Source organism: Phycodurus eques, chromosome 5 (assembly GCF_024500275.1).
Source record: "Phycodurus eques isolate BA_2022a chromosome 5, UOR_Pequ_1.1, whole genome shotgun sequence".
Lineage (NCBI taxonomy): Eukaryota > Metazoa > Chordata > Actinopteri > Syngnathiformes > Syngnathidae > Phycodurus > Phycodurus eques.
This window is the reverse complement of record NC_084529.1, coordinates 28225481-28242436: the sequence shown is the minus strand read 5'-3', so window position 1 is coordinate 28242436 and position 16956 is coordinate 28225481. Positions and strand designations below refer to the sequence as shown.

General features: G+C 41.6%; 2 protein-coding genes across 6 annotated transcripts; one reads left to right on the top strand and one right to left on the bottom strand.

Moving 5' to 3' along the window:
• Positions 1 to 700: 700 nt before the first annotated feature.
• On the bottom strand, positions 701 to 1846 carry LOC133402576 (leucine-rich repeat-containing protein 10B). Its single transcript, XM_061676481.1, has one exon. It carries the CDS (start codon positions 1844 to 1846, stop codon positions 701 to 703), a length of 1146 nt encoding a protein of 381 aa, XP_061532465.1.
• A 5548-nt stretch (positions 1847 to 7394) lies between these two features.
• fads2 (fatty acid desaturase 2) lies at positions 7395 to 16672 on the top strand. 5 transcript variants are annotated; one of them, XM_061675985.1, is made up of 15 exons: positions 7395 to 7498; positions 7787 to 7835; positions 8002 to 8094; positions 10176 to 10386; positions 10470 to 10580; positions 12276 to 12473; positions 12567 to 12668; positions 12746 to 12871; positions 12953 to 13013; positions 13096 to 13172; positions 14049 to 14146; positions 16000 to 16096; positions 16175 to 16254; positions 16321 to 16446; positions 16536 to 16672. In XM_061675985.1, exons 4-15 carry the CDS (start codon positions 10195 to 10197, stop codon positions 16585 to 16587), a joined length of 1320 nt encoding a protein of 439 aa, XP_061531969.1. In that variant the 5' UTR covers positions 7395 to 7498; positions 7787 to 7835; positions 8002 to 8094; positions 10176 to 10194; the 3' UTR covers positions 16588 to 16672. The 5 variants fall into 5 exon arrangements, with proteins under 5 accessions (XP_061531969.1, XP_061531968.1, XP_061531967.1 ...); XM_061675984.1 differs by having other exon boundaries at positions 7787 to 7910; XM_061675983.1 differs by having other exon boundaries at positions 7787 to 7913.
• Positions 16673 to 16956: the final 284 nt, after the last annotated feature.

The window sequence follows — 16956 nt, the reverse complement described above, 5'->3', positions numbered from 1 at the left end:
ACCAACAATTTCATTATTTTTAATGAGAAGGGCAAATCTCTCTGGGTGTTCCGCTTTTTGATCAGAATAATGGTGCCCAGAGGAGTTTGTGCTGTAGCCTGGCTGTCGCTCAAGTTCCCATAGCTGATGTCTTGCTGTACTTCTTTAGACATCAAACTAGTTGCAGCTGAACTCGCAGTGTGTCTGCTTGTGCAGCAAAGTAGTACACTGCTTATTGTCTTAACTGCTTCAAGACATGAATAATCAACAATCAAGTCCACGCAATCAACAGAATTTTGATCAATTAATTGACATTTGATAAATTACTGTATGATCATCCCTAGTACCAATGTAATTTTGCAAAAACTAAGTGTTGCCCTTTTTTACCTTTAAGCAGCTGAAAGTAACTAGTGGGCTTTCTTTAGAATATTATTACGTATCTATTAGAAATGATTGACAGTAGCTTCCTCAGGTGGCTTCCTCAATTTAATAATGCGACCATCACACACACGCACGCACACGCACGCACACACGCACGCACACGCACACACACACGTGTGCACATGCATACACACTCGCAGTCCTGCTCTTCTTCAGTGTAGCCTGAGATGAAACTCATATATTCATTTTCGCAGATAAAGAGACAAAAAATTAGCAGTGCTAAAAAAACCTTTGTGTCCACCTGCCTGCAGATCCTTTCAGTCTGGATGGAGGTTTGATCTCAAGCCTCCACCTTCTTCTCCATCTCCTCCTCATACCCGTATTCCATGTGAGCCGTGTCATACTCCAGCTCCGCTCCATCATACTCCAGGCCCTCTCCCTCGTAAATCAGTTCTTCCGTCTCATACTCAAATGCTTCCTCATCATATTCTAGCTTGTCGGCGTCGGACTCGAGTATTGGAGATCCAGCCTCCTTTTCTTCCTTAAAGTCATCCTCATTGGCGGCTTGTTTGGAGCTGCTGTTCTTTAAGATACCGTGGATGATGGTCTCCTCTCCTGCCAGAGCTGCCTCCTCGGCCTCCTTCCGTCGCCTGTCCTTCCTGGCCTCACGCTCCTCCAAGAACTCTGCAGCACCTTCCCCGACCACTACCACCTCCTCGCCCACTTTAGGAGGCTCCTTAACCGGATTGTGGTCATAGGAGAAGAGGCGAAGGGATCGAATGCGCTTCAGGCTGGGGAACTCTGAAATCTTGTTGCGATCAAGGTCCAGGATCTCCAAGCCCTCCATGCTTAGGAGGACTTTGGGGAATGTCTGGAAACGATTCCCGTAGAGCCACAGTCCCCTCAAAGTCTCCATGCAGCACAGGTCAGGAGGCAACGTCTTGAGTCGGTTGTTACCTATTTGCAGGGACCTAAGGTTTGGAAGTTCATAGAGTTCTTTGGGAAACCATTGGAAGTAGTTGCTCTCCAGCCACAGGCAGCGAAGACTCTGCAGGTTCTTCAGCTCGGGGGGCAGTGTCATGAGGCGGTTGCTGCCCAAGTAGAGGCGGCTGAGGTTAGCCAGCTGGCAGATGGCGAGAGGAACATCCTCCATCTTGTTGAAGTCCAGGGCGAGAATCCGCAGACCTTGCAGCTGGGTGATGCTTTCGGGAAGAGTACGTAGGCTGTTTCCACAAACATAGAGCTTCTCCACATGTGTCAGTCCACAAACACGAGCAGGTAAACGCCTAAATTTACGGTAGCTCAGGTCCAACACTGGATCTCCGCTCTCCAGCAACTCGTCCACCCCTAACGGTAGCTCTTCCTCCACGTCCTCCTCTTTTTTCTTCTTCTTCTGCACTATTTCCACCTCTTCACCGTCTTTCTCCTCTTCCTCCTCCCCCTCCTGCTCCTCGTCTCCCTCGCCCTTCCCAGAGGAGTTGCCCATTGTGTGGCCCCCTGACTAGGTGTTTGAGTCAGAGTAGAATCATGTGATGCGATGACAGGCGAACTTAGGAGCTGCTCTTGTTTGGAGTTTGCAAAAAGCATCACGCCTCAGGCCAATTAACTGTCGCCATGCCACACTCGGCTAGGCATCTCTTTGTGACTTCATCTAGCACAATGTGGAAATGTGGCGTAATAAAAATAGTAGTAGTAGTAGTAGTAGTAGTAGTACGAGTAGTACTACAGGTAGTCAAGCTCTAATATATAAAACCCAATTTTGAGTTGGCTCTTTTCCAGTCTTCCCCTTTCCTTTCTCAGTCATTATTTTTACGAACATTTTATGTCACGTGATCAACACTTTTTCTGAAGACTGAGGTTCAAAAGTGCCACTTTAGCACATTAAATTGTCACCTACTGTCCATCTCCCCGCTCCGCGTTCGTGGATGAGCCCACAAAGTGCTCAGCTCGGTGACCTGGCCAGCGGCAAAGAAAAACACTTAAAGGAAGTTAATGCAGCTACTCCCAATTAGAAAGAGGCTGAGGTCCATCCAAAGGTCCGATCCACAAAGGAGCAAGTAATTGCACATTTTAGCAACACTGTCAAGCTGACTGCAAGCCTCGTCCTGATGTTGTTGCCATCAGTGAGGCAGTTCACATTCAACTGCTGCCTTCCCCTCTTCCTCCCTCTTCCTCCCCTTGCTTCCTTCTCTCCCACTGTGTAACCGGAACGGTGGGCATCAAATCACATTGTCAAATGTGTGAGTATGTGTACAACGTAGCCTCTATTCAATTGCTTTCTCTCTCTCACACACACCTTTCTAAAACAAGTAAAGGTGCAGTAAAAGTAAAAAAAAAAAAAAAAAATAGATTTGACAACAACAAGTTAACTTGAAACCTAAAGCTTGCAAAAATGGCTCATGAATGAACTATGATTTTGTTTGGCAGGTGCGCAGGATGCCCGCTGTAATGTGTTGTCTCTATGTATCTTCGTGAAGGCGGAATTTTTGATACATTTATTGTATTGGTTTCTGTTGTATTGTGTAGGTCTACCTAATGAACAGGTAATGTTCCTAATGGTCAATGAGTGCACACTCAAACTCAATAAAATACTGTACAGTCTTTGTCAGTGACCTCAGTAAACTCGCGGGTAACTATAAACTTTGAAATATGATACGACTGACACTCAAATCTGCATGTCATTGTGGCGCTACACAGTACAGTGGTACTTCGACTTACGGGTGACTTGACTTACTAGTTTTTCGAGATATGAGGTCGGACAATCTGGCAGCGAATTTCTCAACAAACTGCAGAGAGTAAAGAATTCTTTAAAAAAAAAAAAAAAAAAAAAAAAAAAAAAAAAAATCAAGTGCTTTCTTCTTCAAGCTGTTTTGTGATATTCACAGTTAAAGTTTAAGCAAAAATATGAGAATTACACATTGTGTATTTAACCGAACCAGATAACTTGCGAAAATCCGCTAGCTTAATGCTAAGACACGGTGCAAAATGCCATAGCTGGGCTAATGAAACTAGCATCGATGTTGCAGTACTTATAACCTTTTAAGCAACATATATTTAAACACAAACAGTGCAATAACTTATGCAGGCAGACCACAGAACAATGCTCACAAGCATACATTCTTTATTTTCTGCGAAAAACAACCAATATTGTCTGTATTATACTTCCCCCCGCTGCACACACCAGAAGAAGCACAATGTCAATGGGTAATGAAGCATAAAATCATGATTTCGTTCAATATAATTGTTATTACTCTATGTTTTTATCAAATAAAATACTTTAGAGTGCAATTTTTCTTATTCAAAACACATCACAATGGCTTTTGTGTTTTTTGTTTGGCTGGAACAGATTAATGGCATTTCCATTCATTTCAACGGGGAAAGGAGATTTGGAGATTTTTTTTTAGTTAAGAGTGTGGTCACGGAACGAATTCAACTCATAAGTCAATACACCACTTGTAGTTTCTTCATATAAAAGGACAAATAAGATAACCTTTATGAGTCCCACAATCGGGAAATTTGCAAATAATTGCAAATATAGGAGGACAGTTGTAGTCGTACATTTAGAGAAGTAAAAGATGACCTCGAAATGGCCACTGCTTTGTCTCACCGCTTTTTATTGACCAGTTAAAAAACTGACGACAAACTCTGTTTTACATTCAGCTACAGACACAAAACAGGCACACCAATACAGGACAGAGCAGCCAACATAAAATTTGTTGTTTTAGCAATGTCCTAATAACCATACGTGACTATTTGTTTCAGTGTGCAGGGTTTGGCTACAGAGCGGTAATGACAGAGCTCCATTCCTATGCCGGCTCTGTAACCAGAATTTCTATGGAAGTCAAAATACACTGTCAAAACACACCGCCTATAACTAACCTACACCACATAGTAGTTTCGACTAATTAGAGTAAATACTTACATGAAATACATGTAAATAAATGTGATCAAATGAAAAACATCGAGTACGATGATAAATGAGTGTGCTTTCCTCTGCCACGCGATGATGTACCGTGGTGCATCAATTCACGAGTGACCCGACTTACAGATTCTTCAAGATAGGAGCCGTTGCGCGGACATATTTTTTCTCTTCAGTTGCAAGCAAAGATTTGCTTTATGAGTGCCAAATGGTGGCAGCCAACTTCCCAACAAGCAGCAGGCAGTGAACAATTCAATACACAGTAAGCAGCTATTTATAGCCACTCCCAGCTGAAGTTATAAATATATAACGGAGTTACAAGTGTACTGTATATAACCAAACCACATAACTTACGAAAGTATCTTAGCTTAATGCTAACATATAATGCAAAATGGCAAAGATGGGCTAATGAAACTAGCATCGATGTTGCAGTCGTTATAACCCTTTAAGCAACGGATATGTGACAACAAATGGTGCGGCAACCCATGTAGACTGACAATATAAGAATACTCACAGGCATACATTCTTTATCCTTGGTTTTATTTTTTTTTAAAAAGACTAATATTACTGCAGCTTGTCTATGGGATTGAAGCATGAAATCATGATGCCCAAACTACTTAATTCTTTAAATTCTATCTAATTATTTAAATGATGATCTAATTATGTTATAACTGGATTTGTTTAAATAAAGTACATTACTGTAGTATGTTTGTTTCTTATTAAAAACATTTCACAATTGTTTTTATTTTTCTATTTATTTCTATTTTTTGTGTGAGGGTGGAACGGATTAATGGCATTTCCATTCATTTTAATGGGGAAAGATGATTTGAGGTCCAAGCGTTTTGAGTTATGAACGTAGTCACGGAACAAATTAAACTTGTAAGTCAAGGCACCATTGTATTCTTACACCACACGCAAACTAGTTATTTGCATAAAGCTGTAACGTCGTAAAGCAGGGACCCCAAATACAGCATAGATTGTTTTACTCATGACAAGTTCTACTTGTATACCATGCTGTGGAATGTGCTACGAATTGCTCAGACTGTGCATGACGAAGTTAACTGTTATCTAAAAAAAAAAAAAACACTTTAAATACTATAAAAAGTTACCTCTCACACACCTAAATGGAATGGAACCCAAATGAATGTCTGCGCTTCTATGTACTCATGTCAAAATTACATTTGTCAAAAAGGTTGTTCTAACAAGAAAGCCAAGGTGACCTGGACTTTTGTAGTATAGACCACATGTAAAAATGTACGGCAAATCATCCGTCTAGACCACACCACTGTCCAAATGGGTTATGACTGTGAAGAAAAGCAGTGAAAAGCCGTTGGGGTCAGTTGTTCAGCACCTCAGTCTTTGAAGCTGCCCAACAAGGAGGCGGGGCCTCTGGCTGCTTGAAGATAATCCTATCTGATATGCTGATTTGCACATTTCTGCTTCACATTGAACCCACCCTGAAATGACACGACCCACTTTGAGCAGCCGACAGACAAGACAGCTGAAGAGGTCAACGAATGTGACTGTCGAGGTGAATGCAAATGAACTAATGATGCCATGACAAATATTCATCCATCCATTTTCCGTACCGCTTACCATGTTCAGGGTCACAGAGAGCTGTAGCCTATGCCAAGTGACTGTTGGCAAAAGGCAGACTAGACCCTGGACTGGTCACCAGTCAATCACAGGCCAAATAGAGACACAGACTACCATAGAACTGAAACCCACACTGCCCGCTCAGAGTTCAGGCAAATGAACCATTACAATGTTAGCCACTTGCGATGTTGAAGATTGTTTAAGTCCCTGTAAAATGAAAACAAATGACTTCTAAATTTAACAAGTGTTGTGAACAAGCCTGCCAAATTTGAATGATTTTTAAAAAAAAACTGCTTGGCATTTAAAATGAGACTTCAAAATCATGAAAATGCAAACTGTTCTCTCTTTTCTTGAATGCTGTTGGGCATGTCCGCTGAATTGTGCTGAAACCCCGCGCCTGTCAATTAACTGTCAATTAAATACCACTGCTACGACCTGGAAAAATCGGTGCTACTTTGTCTAGCATCTTTCTTATGCCTACACATAACTACATGTTTGAGCTTCGAAAATATATCTACTTAAAGCCTGCAGGGGCAGGAATATATTCCATCACCACACCAACTTTTACACACCGCGACAACAAGGCACTCTAAAGCAGCAACACCAGGACGAAGCCCCTGTCCACACGCTGGCTGTCAAGTTGGACTTTAAAAAAACGAATTCGCCAGTCCTCGTTTTTCCGTCTTTCTCTGTGTGATGGGAGTGCACTCATGGCTGACAAAGAGACGCTCTAAGGCAGCCACGTCAGCAGACTAAAGAAAAGGTGCATTTTCTAGGGGTAGGCGTCGGTAGCTAGCTAACTGCAACTCGCAATTGTGCCAGAAAACTATTGATGCAAACAAAGGCACTCGTATACAGTAAAGTTGGGGAGGGGCGACTCATGCCGCACGCTCAAATGCGTCACTGGGGCCCGTTTTAGCCACGCCCCTCCCCCCTGCCCCCCACAAAAACAAATCTGGAAAACTGAAATTGTGAAAACCAATGAATTACAATTGAGTACTACATAGTTCTCGGTCATTGCACGTTTTCAGCAATTATCTTCAAACACGTATAATGTATTTAGAAATCTCTGAATTCACTTGACAGGGTCTTGAAGCAGGATGAAAACGATTACAACAATTTCTAAGACACCTACAAATCCCCACCACCACCGCAACCGCGCCAGTTGTCTGTCGAAGTACCAAGAGAAACCTGCGAGAAGCGGCATCGTCACACAGGCCATCATCACTTGTGAAAAATACAAAGAAAGAGAGAAGTAGTAGTAGGCAAAGAAGAAATAGGCTAACTCAACTGTTACCTTATTGCCTGACTACATAGCTGTGGCAAACTCATCTTCTTGTAATTTTTAGTATGGCGAATGACTTGGGTTCAGGGAAGAAATATCACTCTTCACACAGCACCCGTCTTTTAGTTCATCTGACAAGCGGGCCTTTGCTGACTTTGATTGGGAGTTTGACCCGATTGCCGCGAGTATCGTCCACACGTTGGCAAACCTCTTTCAAAGTGATGTCACATAGAATTGGGCTTCAGAGAGATCAAGGAAAGACAACAGTTCAGAGATACGAAGGAAAGAGGGGAGCTTCAGGACACGAGGCAAGGGAATCTAACCAGAATAGGTCGAAAGTAAGCTATAAATTTCACATTAGCGTCATTGAGAAACCAAAGGGAAATGTTCTTTGCTTTGATGTACGTCATTTTATTCATATTAATCATTTTATTGTTCCTGTTCCGATCTTTTGAATGTGAGCTATAACCTAAAGAAACAGCTCGTCTTGGTTAATAAATGAACAAAGAGCAAGGTCATTGTGCATTGTGTTTAGTGTTTTTAAAACAGTAAGACAGTCAATGTGCATTATATTTCGTCCTGATCTTTGAACTGACATTGAGTTTATTTGTGAACCATTTTCACAGTGTTTGATGACTGCGAACAGTGTCTTGATGGTATCGAGCCGCAAATAAAGTGAAGTGCCTGTCTCGACAAGCCCTCGCTTGTTCATTGTGCTGAGGGACAGCGACACATTGAATCACCGAGCTCGTAGTATAACGACACATATCGAGTGCTTTTATTTCACTCCTCCATGTTCCAACCACAGACATGTTATATGAAATTGTTCCTATATTTTTAGGATGGTCAGAGATGCAAGCGCACTGTTTTTGCGGGTCATCTCAAGGACAAGGTGTCTGTCGGAGCTGCTCATTTGTGCTACCTGCTAGTAGAGGTCAGTATTATGTCACATTCAAATTTCATTTTTCTCTGACTAAAGCCACCCCGCTCAGTGGCGCGAACTGCACGTTACATCTGTTTACCCTTGTTTTGTCTCGGGATTTGTCAATTCCTTCTTTTTAACTTTTGTTTGCGTGAGCCCCCCGGGTGTACGGACAGCGAGGCTGGCGTGTCACACACGCCGCTCTTCAGTCACACCGTCTGTCTCTACAGGGTCCGATTGGCTGTTTTTGTGGCAGCAGGACAATTTCAAAAATAATAATTACAATTAGAGGCATTTAGATGGGGACAGAGATGGATGATTTTTCAATGGATCATTTTAATAATCGACTATCAGGTCATACAGTTTGAACATATACTGTATGACAAAAAGTGTTGTTTTCTTAAAACTACAAACTCTGCCTTTAATGTTGATGTCTTGCCTGAAGAGGCGCAGGGTACACCCTGAACTGGTCGCCAGCCAATTGCAGGGCACGTATAAATAAACAACCACTCGCACTCACATTCACACCTATGGGATATTTAGTCTCCAATTAACCTACCATGAATGTTTTTGGAATGTGGTAGGTAACCGGAGTACCCGGAGAAAACCCACACAGGCACAGGGAGAACATGCAAATTCCACGCAGGCGGGGCCGGGATTTGAACCCCGGTCCTCAGAACTGTGAGGCAGATGTTTTAACCAGTCCATTATGTGCAAATACATGTACGGCATTTGGCACGGTGAAATTCAAATCGAAAACTATTTTGAATTGATTTCTTTTTGTTTTTTTGTTTGTTTGTTATTCATTTGTTGAGCTGCCTGCATTTAAAATATTGGATCTTTATGATGAAATAGTGTTTGAAAAATTATCAAAATATTTCGGTATCCCTAAACTTAATAATTTCATGAGTAACCGTTTAAATATGTAAGACATTGCATTGATGCGCTCTGTGTAAATCGAATTACCTGTGTGAAAAGAGTGCTCAATTTGATGGAAAATACGATAGTTTAGATCATAAATCTGAAAATGTGACTCAATTTATCAGTGCCTCACTTGCGTCAAGGGTAGGTTAGAGTAGATACAAGATACAGTAAGATAAGATGCATTTTTCATCTCAGAGAGAAAGATGAACAGATACTTCAATCACAGACTGACACAGACGTATGGATGGCTGGATCTAGTTTGGTTGTAGTTGCATATGTTTTATGATAAGAAGAATTGAAAAAAACAAATCTGCACACATTCACACCAAAAATAAGAAACACAATGGAAAGGGTAATATCATATCTAAAACACCAGCAGAGAAAAATAAACAGGGATTGCATACTTTATACAGTGCATATAATTCATACGAGTGGATGGGCGTACATAGACACAATTGGGCACCGCCAAGCGGTTCCTGTATTTACTGTACGCCGATTGGCCCAAAATCCGTCGGAAGATCGCCCCGGAATTTGTACAGAATGACGGCGTGAAAGAGTCAGCGAGCTGCGAGCATCGTTGAGTGACATTTAAGGCTGAATTTGGCAGTTGTTTACGATCGAGAATGGACAACGGGGCGACTGTGTTGTGCAGGCGCGCCCGTGTGCCTGAAACGCGCCGACAGTGAGAACCTAACCCGAAACATGTAAGTCGACAATGATGATTTGTTTTGTCTTCACGCTGCGAGAATGCGCGACAGGGAAGCCTTCATACACGCAACGGATGGGACCTGCGTCATTTCTAAAATGTTCGTGGCTTGATGACGTGCTCGTGAGGATTTCTATGCATTTAACGCATTGTCTGCATGACGTGTACTCACGCTGTGCAGCAAACGCCGTAATATTCCCCGATTTGAGTTCCACCCAATTGCATCAATTGTAGCAGATGTCTGGCGTAGGATGATGCATGTCCAACTTCACATTAAATAGCATCCTGCATATCAAATTCATCATGAATTATTTGTGTGCGTGTTCCACTGCTCATTGTCTTCCTTAACTTGTGTTACACGCAGGCTGCTTAAAGTAGAGCACACATAGCAACAGGTCAAAACGCCACCTGTGGCTGCCGACACAGCACATTACAGAGTGTCCGCCATTGTGTTTGCTTTTAGTGTGTCGAGGAGCTGAGGAATGGGTGCTGGAGGCCAGCAACCAGAGCCAGTCGGCAGCGGTGTTTACACCTGGGAAGAGGTGCAGAGCCACTGCAGCAGGAATGACCTGTGGCTGGTGATTGATCGGAAGGTGTACAACGTCACACAGTGGGCCAAGAGGCACCCTGGAGGGTTTCGGGTCATCCATCATTATGCTGGAGAGGATGCCACGGTATGCGATGCTTGTTTGTCTTCATTTTCTATTCTTTACCCCTCTCATTTTAGGTTGCTTTTTTGTTTGTTTTTGTTCTCCAGGAAGCGTTTACTGCTTTTCACCCTGACAAGAAGTTTGTGAAATGCTTTCTGAAGCCTCTGCTGGTTGGTGAGCTGGCAGCGACAGAACCCAGCCAGGACAGACAAAAGAATGTAAGAAGCCTCTTTTGGATGAGGAGTGTCAAGCTCATTTTCATCACAGCCCACAGTGTAGTTATGGCTTTCTTTCAGTGGGCCGTGATGACTGTGAAAATCGTATATACAGTAAATGTATCACAAATAGTAGGCTTTACACAGTCGGGATTTTTGGGGCCGAGCAGCGAGTTTAAAACAAACGATCACCGATTGATCACAAGATGGGACAATGTGTCTATTTAAATGACTTGACTCTATATACTTGTATACTGAGTACGTTCAAAAGTATTCTCTATTCAGGTCATGTATTCTATCAGTCAGGTCAAACCAACATTACAACATGACAGGAATAATGGGTGCTAACTCACTGTACTTAAATTACTTTATTTTAATTAAATTACTTCACACACACCAAAACTTTCCAGCATGATTCGACGTAACGCCGGCATGTTTATGTACAACCGTTAGTGCTAGCACTTGCTTGCTAGGCTACATAACGTTTTGTTGCCTGCTTGCGAGCGGTAGTGTATCAAAAGTATGTGAACATACCTCAAGCAGTCCTTGAATTAAAGTCCTCCCCCAAGCACCGGTGACCACCAGCACACATTTTTGCCATTTTGTTCTTATAATAAACACGACGCGATCCATTGTTGTTGTCGTCGCCATGGTAACAAGTGTATCCGGTCGTGTTTGAGTTGACAAGATAAAGATTGCCAGTGTTCGCAAAAGACGGGATGCGGTGGTATCGGAATACAAGATTTTATTGCAGTATTCTGACAATTTGTCTTGTGTCTGATCCAGGCATTACGTGTTGTCTGTCCCACATCACCGACATGTTTTTTTTTTTGGTTAAAATAACTATTGGCGGTCAGATATTAACGTTACTACGTCGAAAGACACGCGACAAGGCTACAAATAAAGTAGCTTTTGGATTCAAATATATTGTGCACGATAGCGACGCGGAATAAATGTCTTTTGCGGAGCCGATCAGCAAAAAATGCTCATTATCGGCCGATACCAATCAAGCTGATCAGTCTAACATATAGTGTGGCAAACAAATATTTAGAAACCCACCAAAGAAGCCAAAACATCTCATAAATTTGACACACCTCAGAGAAGTGTTATTAAACAGCTTGCACAATGTTAATGAATTAACAAAAAGCATGTATGTAAAATAAGCCTCACCCGCGAGCTGCAGGAATGTGTGGGTGTTTCCTTTGAAGGCGATGGAGACAGCCCCTACACCTGTCAACCAAATACATTTGCTTGTATGCTGTGTGCTCAAGTGTTTCGTCAGCTACTGTCTGAATAACGTGCTGACGTGATTATGGTTAATGAACAGCTAACTTTCCTGTGTGTCTGTTCTGTGGGAAGAACATGCAAACTCCACACAGGCGGGGCCGGGATTTGAACCCCGGTCCTCAGAACTGTGAGGCAGATGTGCTAACCAGTCGATCACCATGCCGCCGTGTATATATATTGACTATATTAATGAATTCATTTTCCGTACCGCTTATCCTCGGGTAGTGGGCGTACTGGAGCCTATCCCAGCTGACTGGGCGAGAGGCGGGCTACACCCTGAACTGGTCACCAGCCAGTAGTCTATGCATTGATAACCCTTATACATTGAATTTGACTATATTAATTATATAATGCGTATTACAGATCATATTTAGTATTCTCTGCATTGATGCCCCTCTCCTGTGATTCCAGGCTGCAGTCATTCAGGACTTCCAGGCTTTACAAGCCCTTGCAGAAAAACAGGGTCTGTTTCAGGCCCACGCCTTCTTCTTCTTGGCCCACCTGGGTCACATCCTGCTGCTGGAGGTCCTAGCCTGGTTGCTCGTGTGGCTCTGGGGGACCAGCTGGACCCTGACACTGCTTTGCTCCGTCCTGATGGCGACTGCACAGGTAACAGGAACAATGTGACGGCCTCGTGTCAAGCTGTTACTCTATATGCACCACATGAATCCCTAACTTGACGCCTTTTATCTTCATCATAAGACCCAGGCCGGATGGCTGCAGCATGATTTTGGTCACCTGTCTGTCTTCAAGAAATCCTCATGGAATCATATTGCGCACAAGTTTCTCATTGGGCACTTGAAGGTACCACATCATCTTTTACAACCCTAAAGAGGTGGATTGAATGACTTTCTCCCCCCACCCCCCGCCTTACCCCACAGGGAGCTTCTGCTAACTGGTGGAATCATCGACACTTCCAACATCACGCTAAACCCAATGTCTTCAGTAAAGACCCCGATGTCAACATGCTGCGCATCTTTGTTGTTGGGTCCACTCAGCCTGTAGAGGCAAGTTGTACATAGATGCATGCTCTCGCCACTAACACCTGTCATCCTAACTCAGCACTCCTCTCTCTCTCTCTCACACAGTATGGCACCAAAAAGATCAAACATATGCCATACAACTATCAGCACCAATACTTCTTCCTGGGTACTCTCCTCATCTTTTCACTCGTTTCTAAATATAGTATAATGACAATGAAGTTCATGTTCAACAACTTGCTCTGTTTTAGTTGGACCACCACTGCTAATTCCAGTTTATTTCCACCTTCAAATCATGCATGTGATGATCTCCCGACGAGACTGGGTGGTAAGATGATGCCTTCCTGTTTCCTTTTCTGTCTGCCTAATAGAGAATTTTGTTAGCTGTTAGGAAAGGGCTTTTTTAAATGTATTTATTATTTGCTAGTAAAAGCTTTATGTTTTTGTTTTGCTCACTACATTTAGTTCAATAACATCTTAATTTGGTTAGTTTGCTCATTAGCAGGTTAGTTAGCCTGTTAGCATTTTGGTTGGTTAATTGATTAGCGACTGACTAATTAACAAAATAGCGCATTTGCATCTTAGGTATTTCATTAGTTTGCTCAGTACAAGGTTAGTTGTTTAGTTAGCTCATTCGGCGATTAGTATTTACTTCGCTCATGAGTGTGTTTAGCAAGTTAATGAGCTCATTAACATGCTTCTTAGCAAGCTAGCTTTTTATTTAGCTAATTATCAGGTTATTTAGCTCATTAGCATGATGGTGAGTTATTTAGCTATCTAGTTAGTTAGTACTTAGTGAGCTAGCTCCTTAGCATGTTAGGTAACTCATTAACAAGTTAATTAGCTTGTTAAAAATTTAGCTCATTAACATGTTAGTTAGCTCATTCGCATGTTTAGCTCATTAGCATGTTATTTGTTTTAGTTTGATCGTGAGCATGCTAAATACTTCACCTTAGTAAGGATACAACCCTTTAAATTCGCTATATAGTTTAGTACTTGAACAAAAGTAATAGTAATAATAATAATAATAATGTATTATTAATAATCATAATGATAATAAATGATTTCCCAATATGGTCTAGTTGTAAAATGTTTATTGCTTTTAATATTTTAGAAGATATATACAGTAATAATGCTTATACACAATACATTTTCAATAAAGAAATGTCATCCATTATATGAAATAGTTTTTTTTCTTTTGAAGGATATGGCCTGGTCCTTGTCCTACTACCTACGCTACTTTAGTTGTTATGTTCCACTTTATGGTGTCCTGGGCTCAATAGCGCTCATCATTTTAGTCAGGTAAGTGATTTAGTCTCTCACTAAAACTTACACTGTTTCTAATCACCTATTTGATGTAAAGTTAATGTGCTGTGGCAGCTGGGTCATGGTTTTAAATCATTGCTGAATAATATTGTGTCGGAAAATGAACCCCCCAATTGCTCCCAAATGTGAAGCAAATGACTTAGTATCAACCAAATCACATCCTTGGGACTATTAACTTAATATTACTTCATACTGACTTGCAAAAGTGCTCCCTCATTGTTATTATTCATCTTGAACGCACGTTCATACACTTGTGTTTACGAGAACAAGTCCAACACAAACAAACATTGAAAATGATTGTTGTCACACAACACTCAATTCTGTGTCGTTCTTGTTTCCTCGCCCTAAAAAGAACACATGCTCTGTAACAACTATTATAATAATAACTCAATAATACCCTCATAATAAATGACAGCTAGCCAGTCGACGGCATCCTGTGTGTAGCTAGTGGCTAACATTAGCAGTTGACCCCACTGCCTGGACTTAATGACGTGTGTCCTTCCTTTGTTGCAAGAACTTGAAGAAATGCTGAGTATTTGTGCATCGAACAAAACTCAATGCAACTCTGCTAACCTTACCCAGTGGGCAGAGAAATGGGCGTGGGGACTGGGAGCAGTTATCAATATGTAAATAAGCCTTACATACCTTTGAATTAACAGTAGGAAAAGGTATAGAATAGATTGTTTGCGTACACATTTTCGGAAAAAGGCAGATAACAAAAGATTGACTTGGTTGTTTAATTTCACACATGATGGTTGGACAACCACCCCAGAGTAGCAGAGACCCGATTAACTGTATACAAATAATTAGTGATGGGCAAATGATACCGAGGCTTTGGCGCTTGTGTCACTCGTGCTGAAGCAGAGTGATTTGAAACACTCTGTCGGAGCTTGTATCACGTGACCGATGACGTGACCGATGACGTTTGAAGCGTCGAACGTCATCGCTGTTTCGCTTCGCGCTTCATTCCTTCAAAATGTTTCAAAGCTTTTCATTGGTTCATGGCGTTTCAACGCATTCTGAGCCAATGACAGCTTGAAAGATTTGAGTGGTTTGGCGCCATACTGGTTATATAAGATGCATCATTATACTTATAAATTGGGTTTTGAGGAGATAAAGATTTGGAGAGTGAGAGTATTTTGGCAAGTCAACCATACAAGTCCCCAAATGACAAACCATTATCTTGAAAGGTTTTCCTTAAAAACACCACACATACACACACACACACAAAACAATGTTTCTGAATTCACACACCATGATCATTTGCAAAGTAGGAAGGATCTCTAATCCTGTTAGGCACTTTTAGTACAGTTTTTAAATAAAGCTCAAAGCTTTAAATAAACCCTGGACCAAAATTTAACCATATTTAATATATTTTGCATTTGTTCTTTGGGTTAATCTGGAATGTGTTGTAGAGTATGGGGGAGAGCCTCTGCATATTTTATTGTAATGACGATATAATCATTATTTGGTTTGAATGACCAAACTTTTCTTAACTTTTATTGCTGACATGAGAAACATTGCCAGTGCTTCCGTTGTGCTCTTTAGAGGTTGCTATGGCTTCGGTTGTCCACCAGATGTCACCATCACTGAAGCCTTTAAACTTTGAATCTTTGTCGGCACAATTGTTCGGAAAGCCTGTGCTTCATAAGGCGTCACGTGCCCACCATGACAAATAATGATTAAAAAAACAACTGCGCATTGCTACTGTAATGATAATGATTGCCTGAAGAGGCCACTGTTGTTCATTTAAAGTCATCAAGACGAGACAATCTCATTTATTTCCTTGACCTTTAAAGTTGATGTCTTTGTGTTGCTGTGATTTCCAGGTTTCTGGAGAGTCACTGGTTCGTGTGGGTGACTCAGATGAATCATCTCCCGATGGACATCGACCACGAGAAACATCAGGACTGGCTCACCATGCAGGTGCCTGCTGGGAAATCTATTGCACTTTGTTTTCACTACTTCATCACGTTCATTGTGGTTGTTTTGTGTTTGCTTTAGTTGCAAGCCACCTGCAACATTGAGAAGTCCCCCTTCAATGACTGGTTCAGCGGACACCTCAACTTTCAGATTGAACACCAGTAAGTCACATAAGCAGGACATAAGACGATTGGAGGAATAAATGGTTGGCACTTATTGCGTTCCAGTCTTTTCCCGACGATGCCGCGTCACAACTATCATCAGGTGGCGCCACTGGTGCGGGACCTCTGTGACAAACATAACATTCCTTACCAAGTGAAGACGCTGAGGAGAGGCCTGATTGATGTCATCAGGTAAAATCTGTTCTAAATATTTGTGTCTGCGTAGGACAAGAATACATCCTTACTGGCATTTTAATCACTTTGTTAACTTTATTTTGCAGGTCACTGAAGACCTCAGGGAATCTGTGGCTTGATGCATATCATCATAAATGATAATTTTCTCACATCTCCTTTTCAATATCTGTGATTGATTGCATTGGTTTTGATTCTGGAATATAAAACTGAGTGTTGTGTCACACTGTAATGTCTCTTGTATTGCTTTCTCTCTCTCTCGCACTCTTGTCTTAGCATTTCAGTTTTAATAATCAACAGTATCATGCTGTAGTCAAACTACAGTGATGTAGTGGGCTATTTAGCCCCAATTAAGAATATTTTAAGAATATATTTGGCATAGTTAATAATACAGTCATGGAAAAAAGATTTGAGCAGTGATGCCAATATTTTGTGCATCTTACTTCATGTTCAATGAGCTTTTATAATTCATATTTTTTTTCTGCTGGAGCTTATCCCATCTGATTTTGG

Excerpts from the sequence above, each read along its gene's own strand:
- LOC133402576 (XM_061676481.1), bottom strand. The coding sequence starts at position 1,846 with ATGGGCAACTCCTCTGGGAAGGGCGAGGGAGACGAGGAGCAGGAGGGG.
- fads2 (XM_061675985.1), top strand. The coding sequence starts at position 10,195 with ATGGGTGCTGGAGGCCAGCAACCAGAGCCAGTCGGCAGCGGTGTTTAC. Across the intron at positions 10,581-12,275 it reads GCCAGGACAGACAAAAGAAT|GCTGCAGTCATTCAGGACTT; the intron begins GTAAGAAGCCTC and ends CTGTGATTCCAG. Across the intron at positions 16,255-16,320 it reads AACTTTCAGATTGAACACCA|TCTTTTCCCGACGATGCCGC; the intron begins GTAAGTCACATA and ends ATTGCGTTCCAG.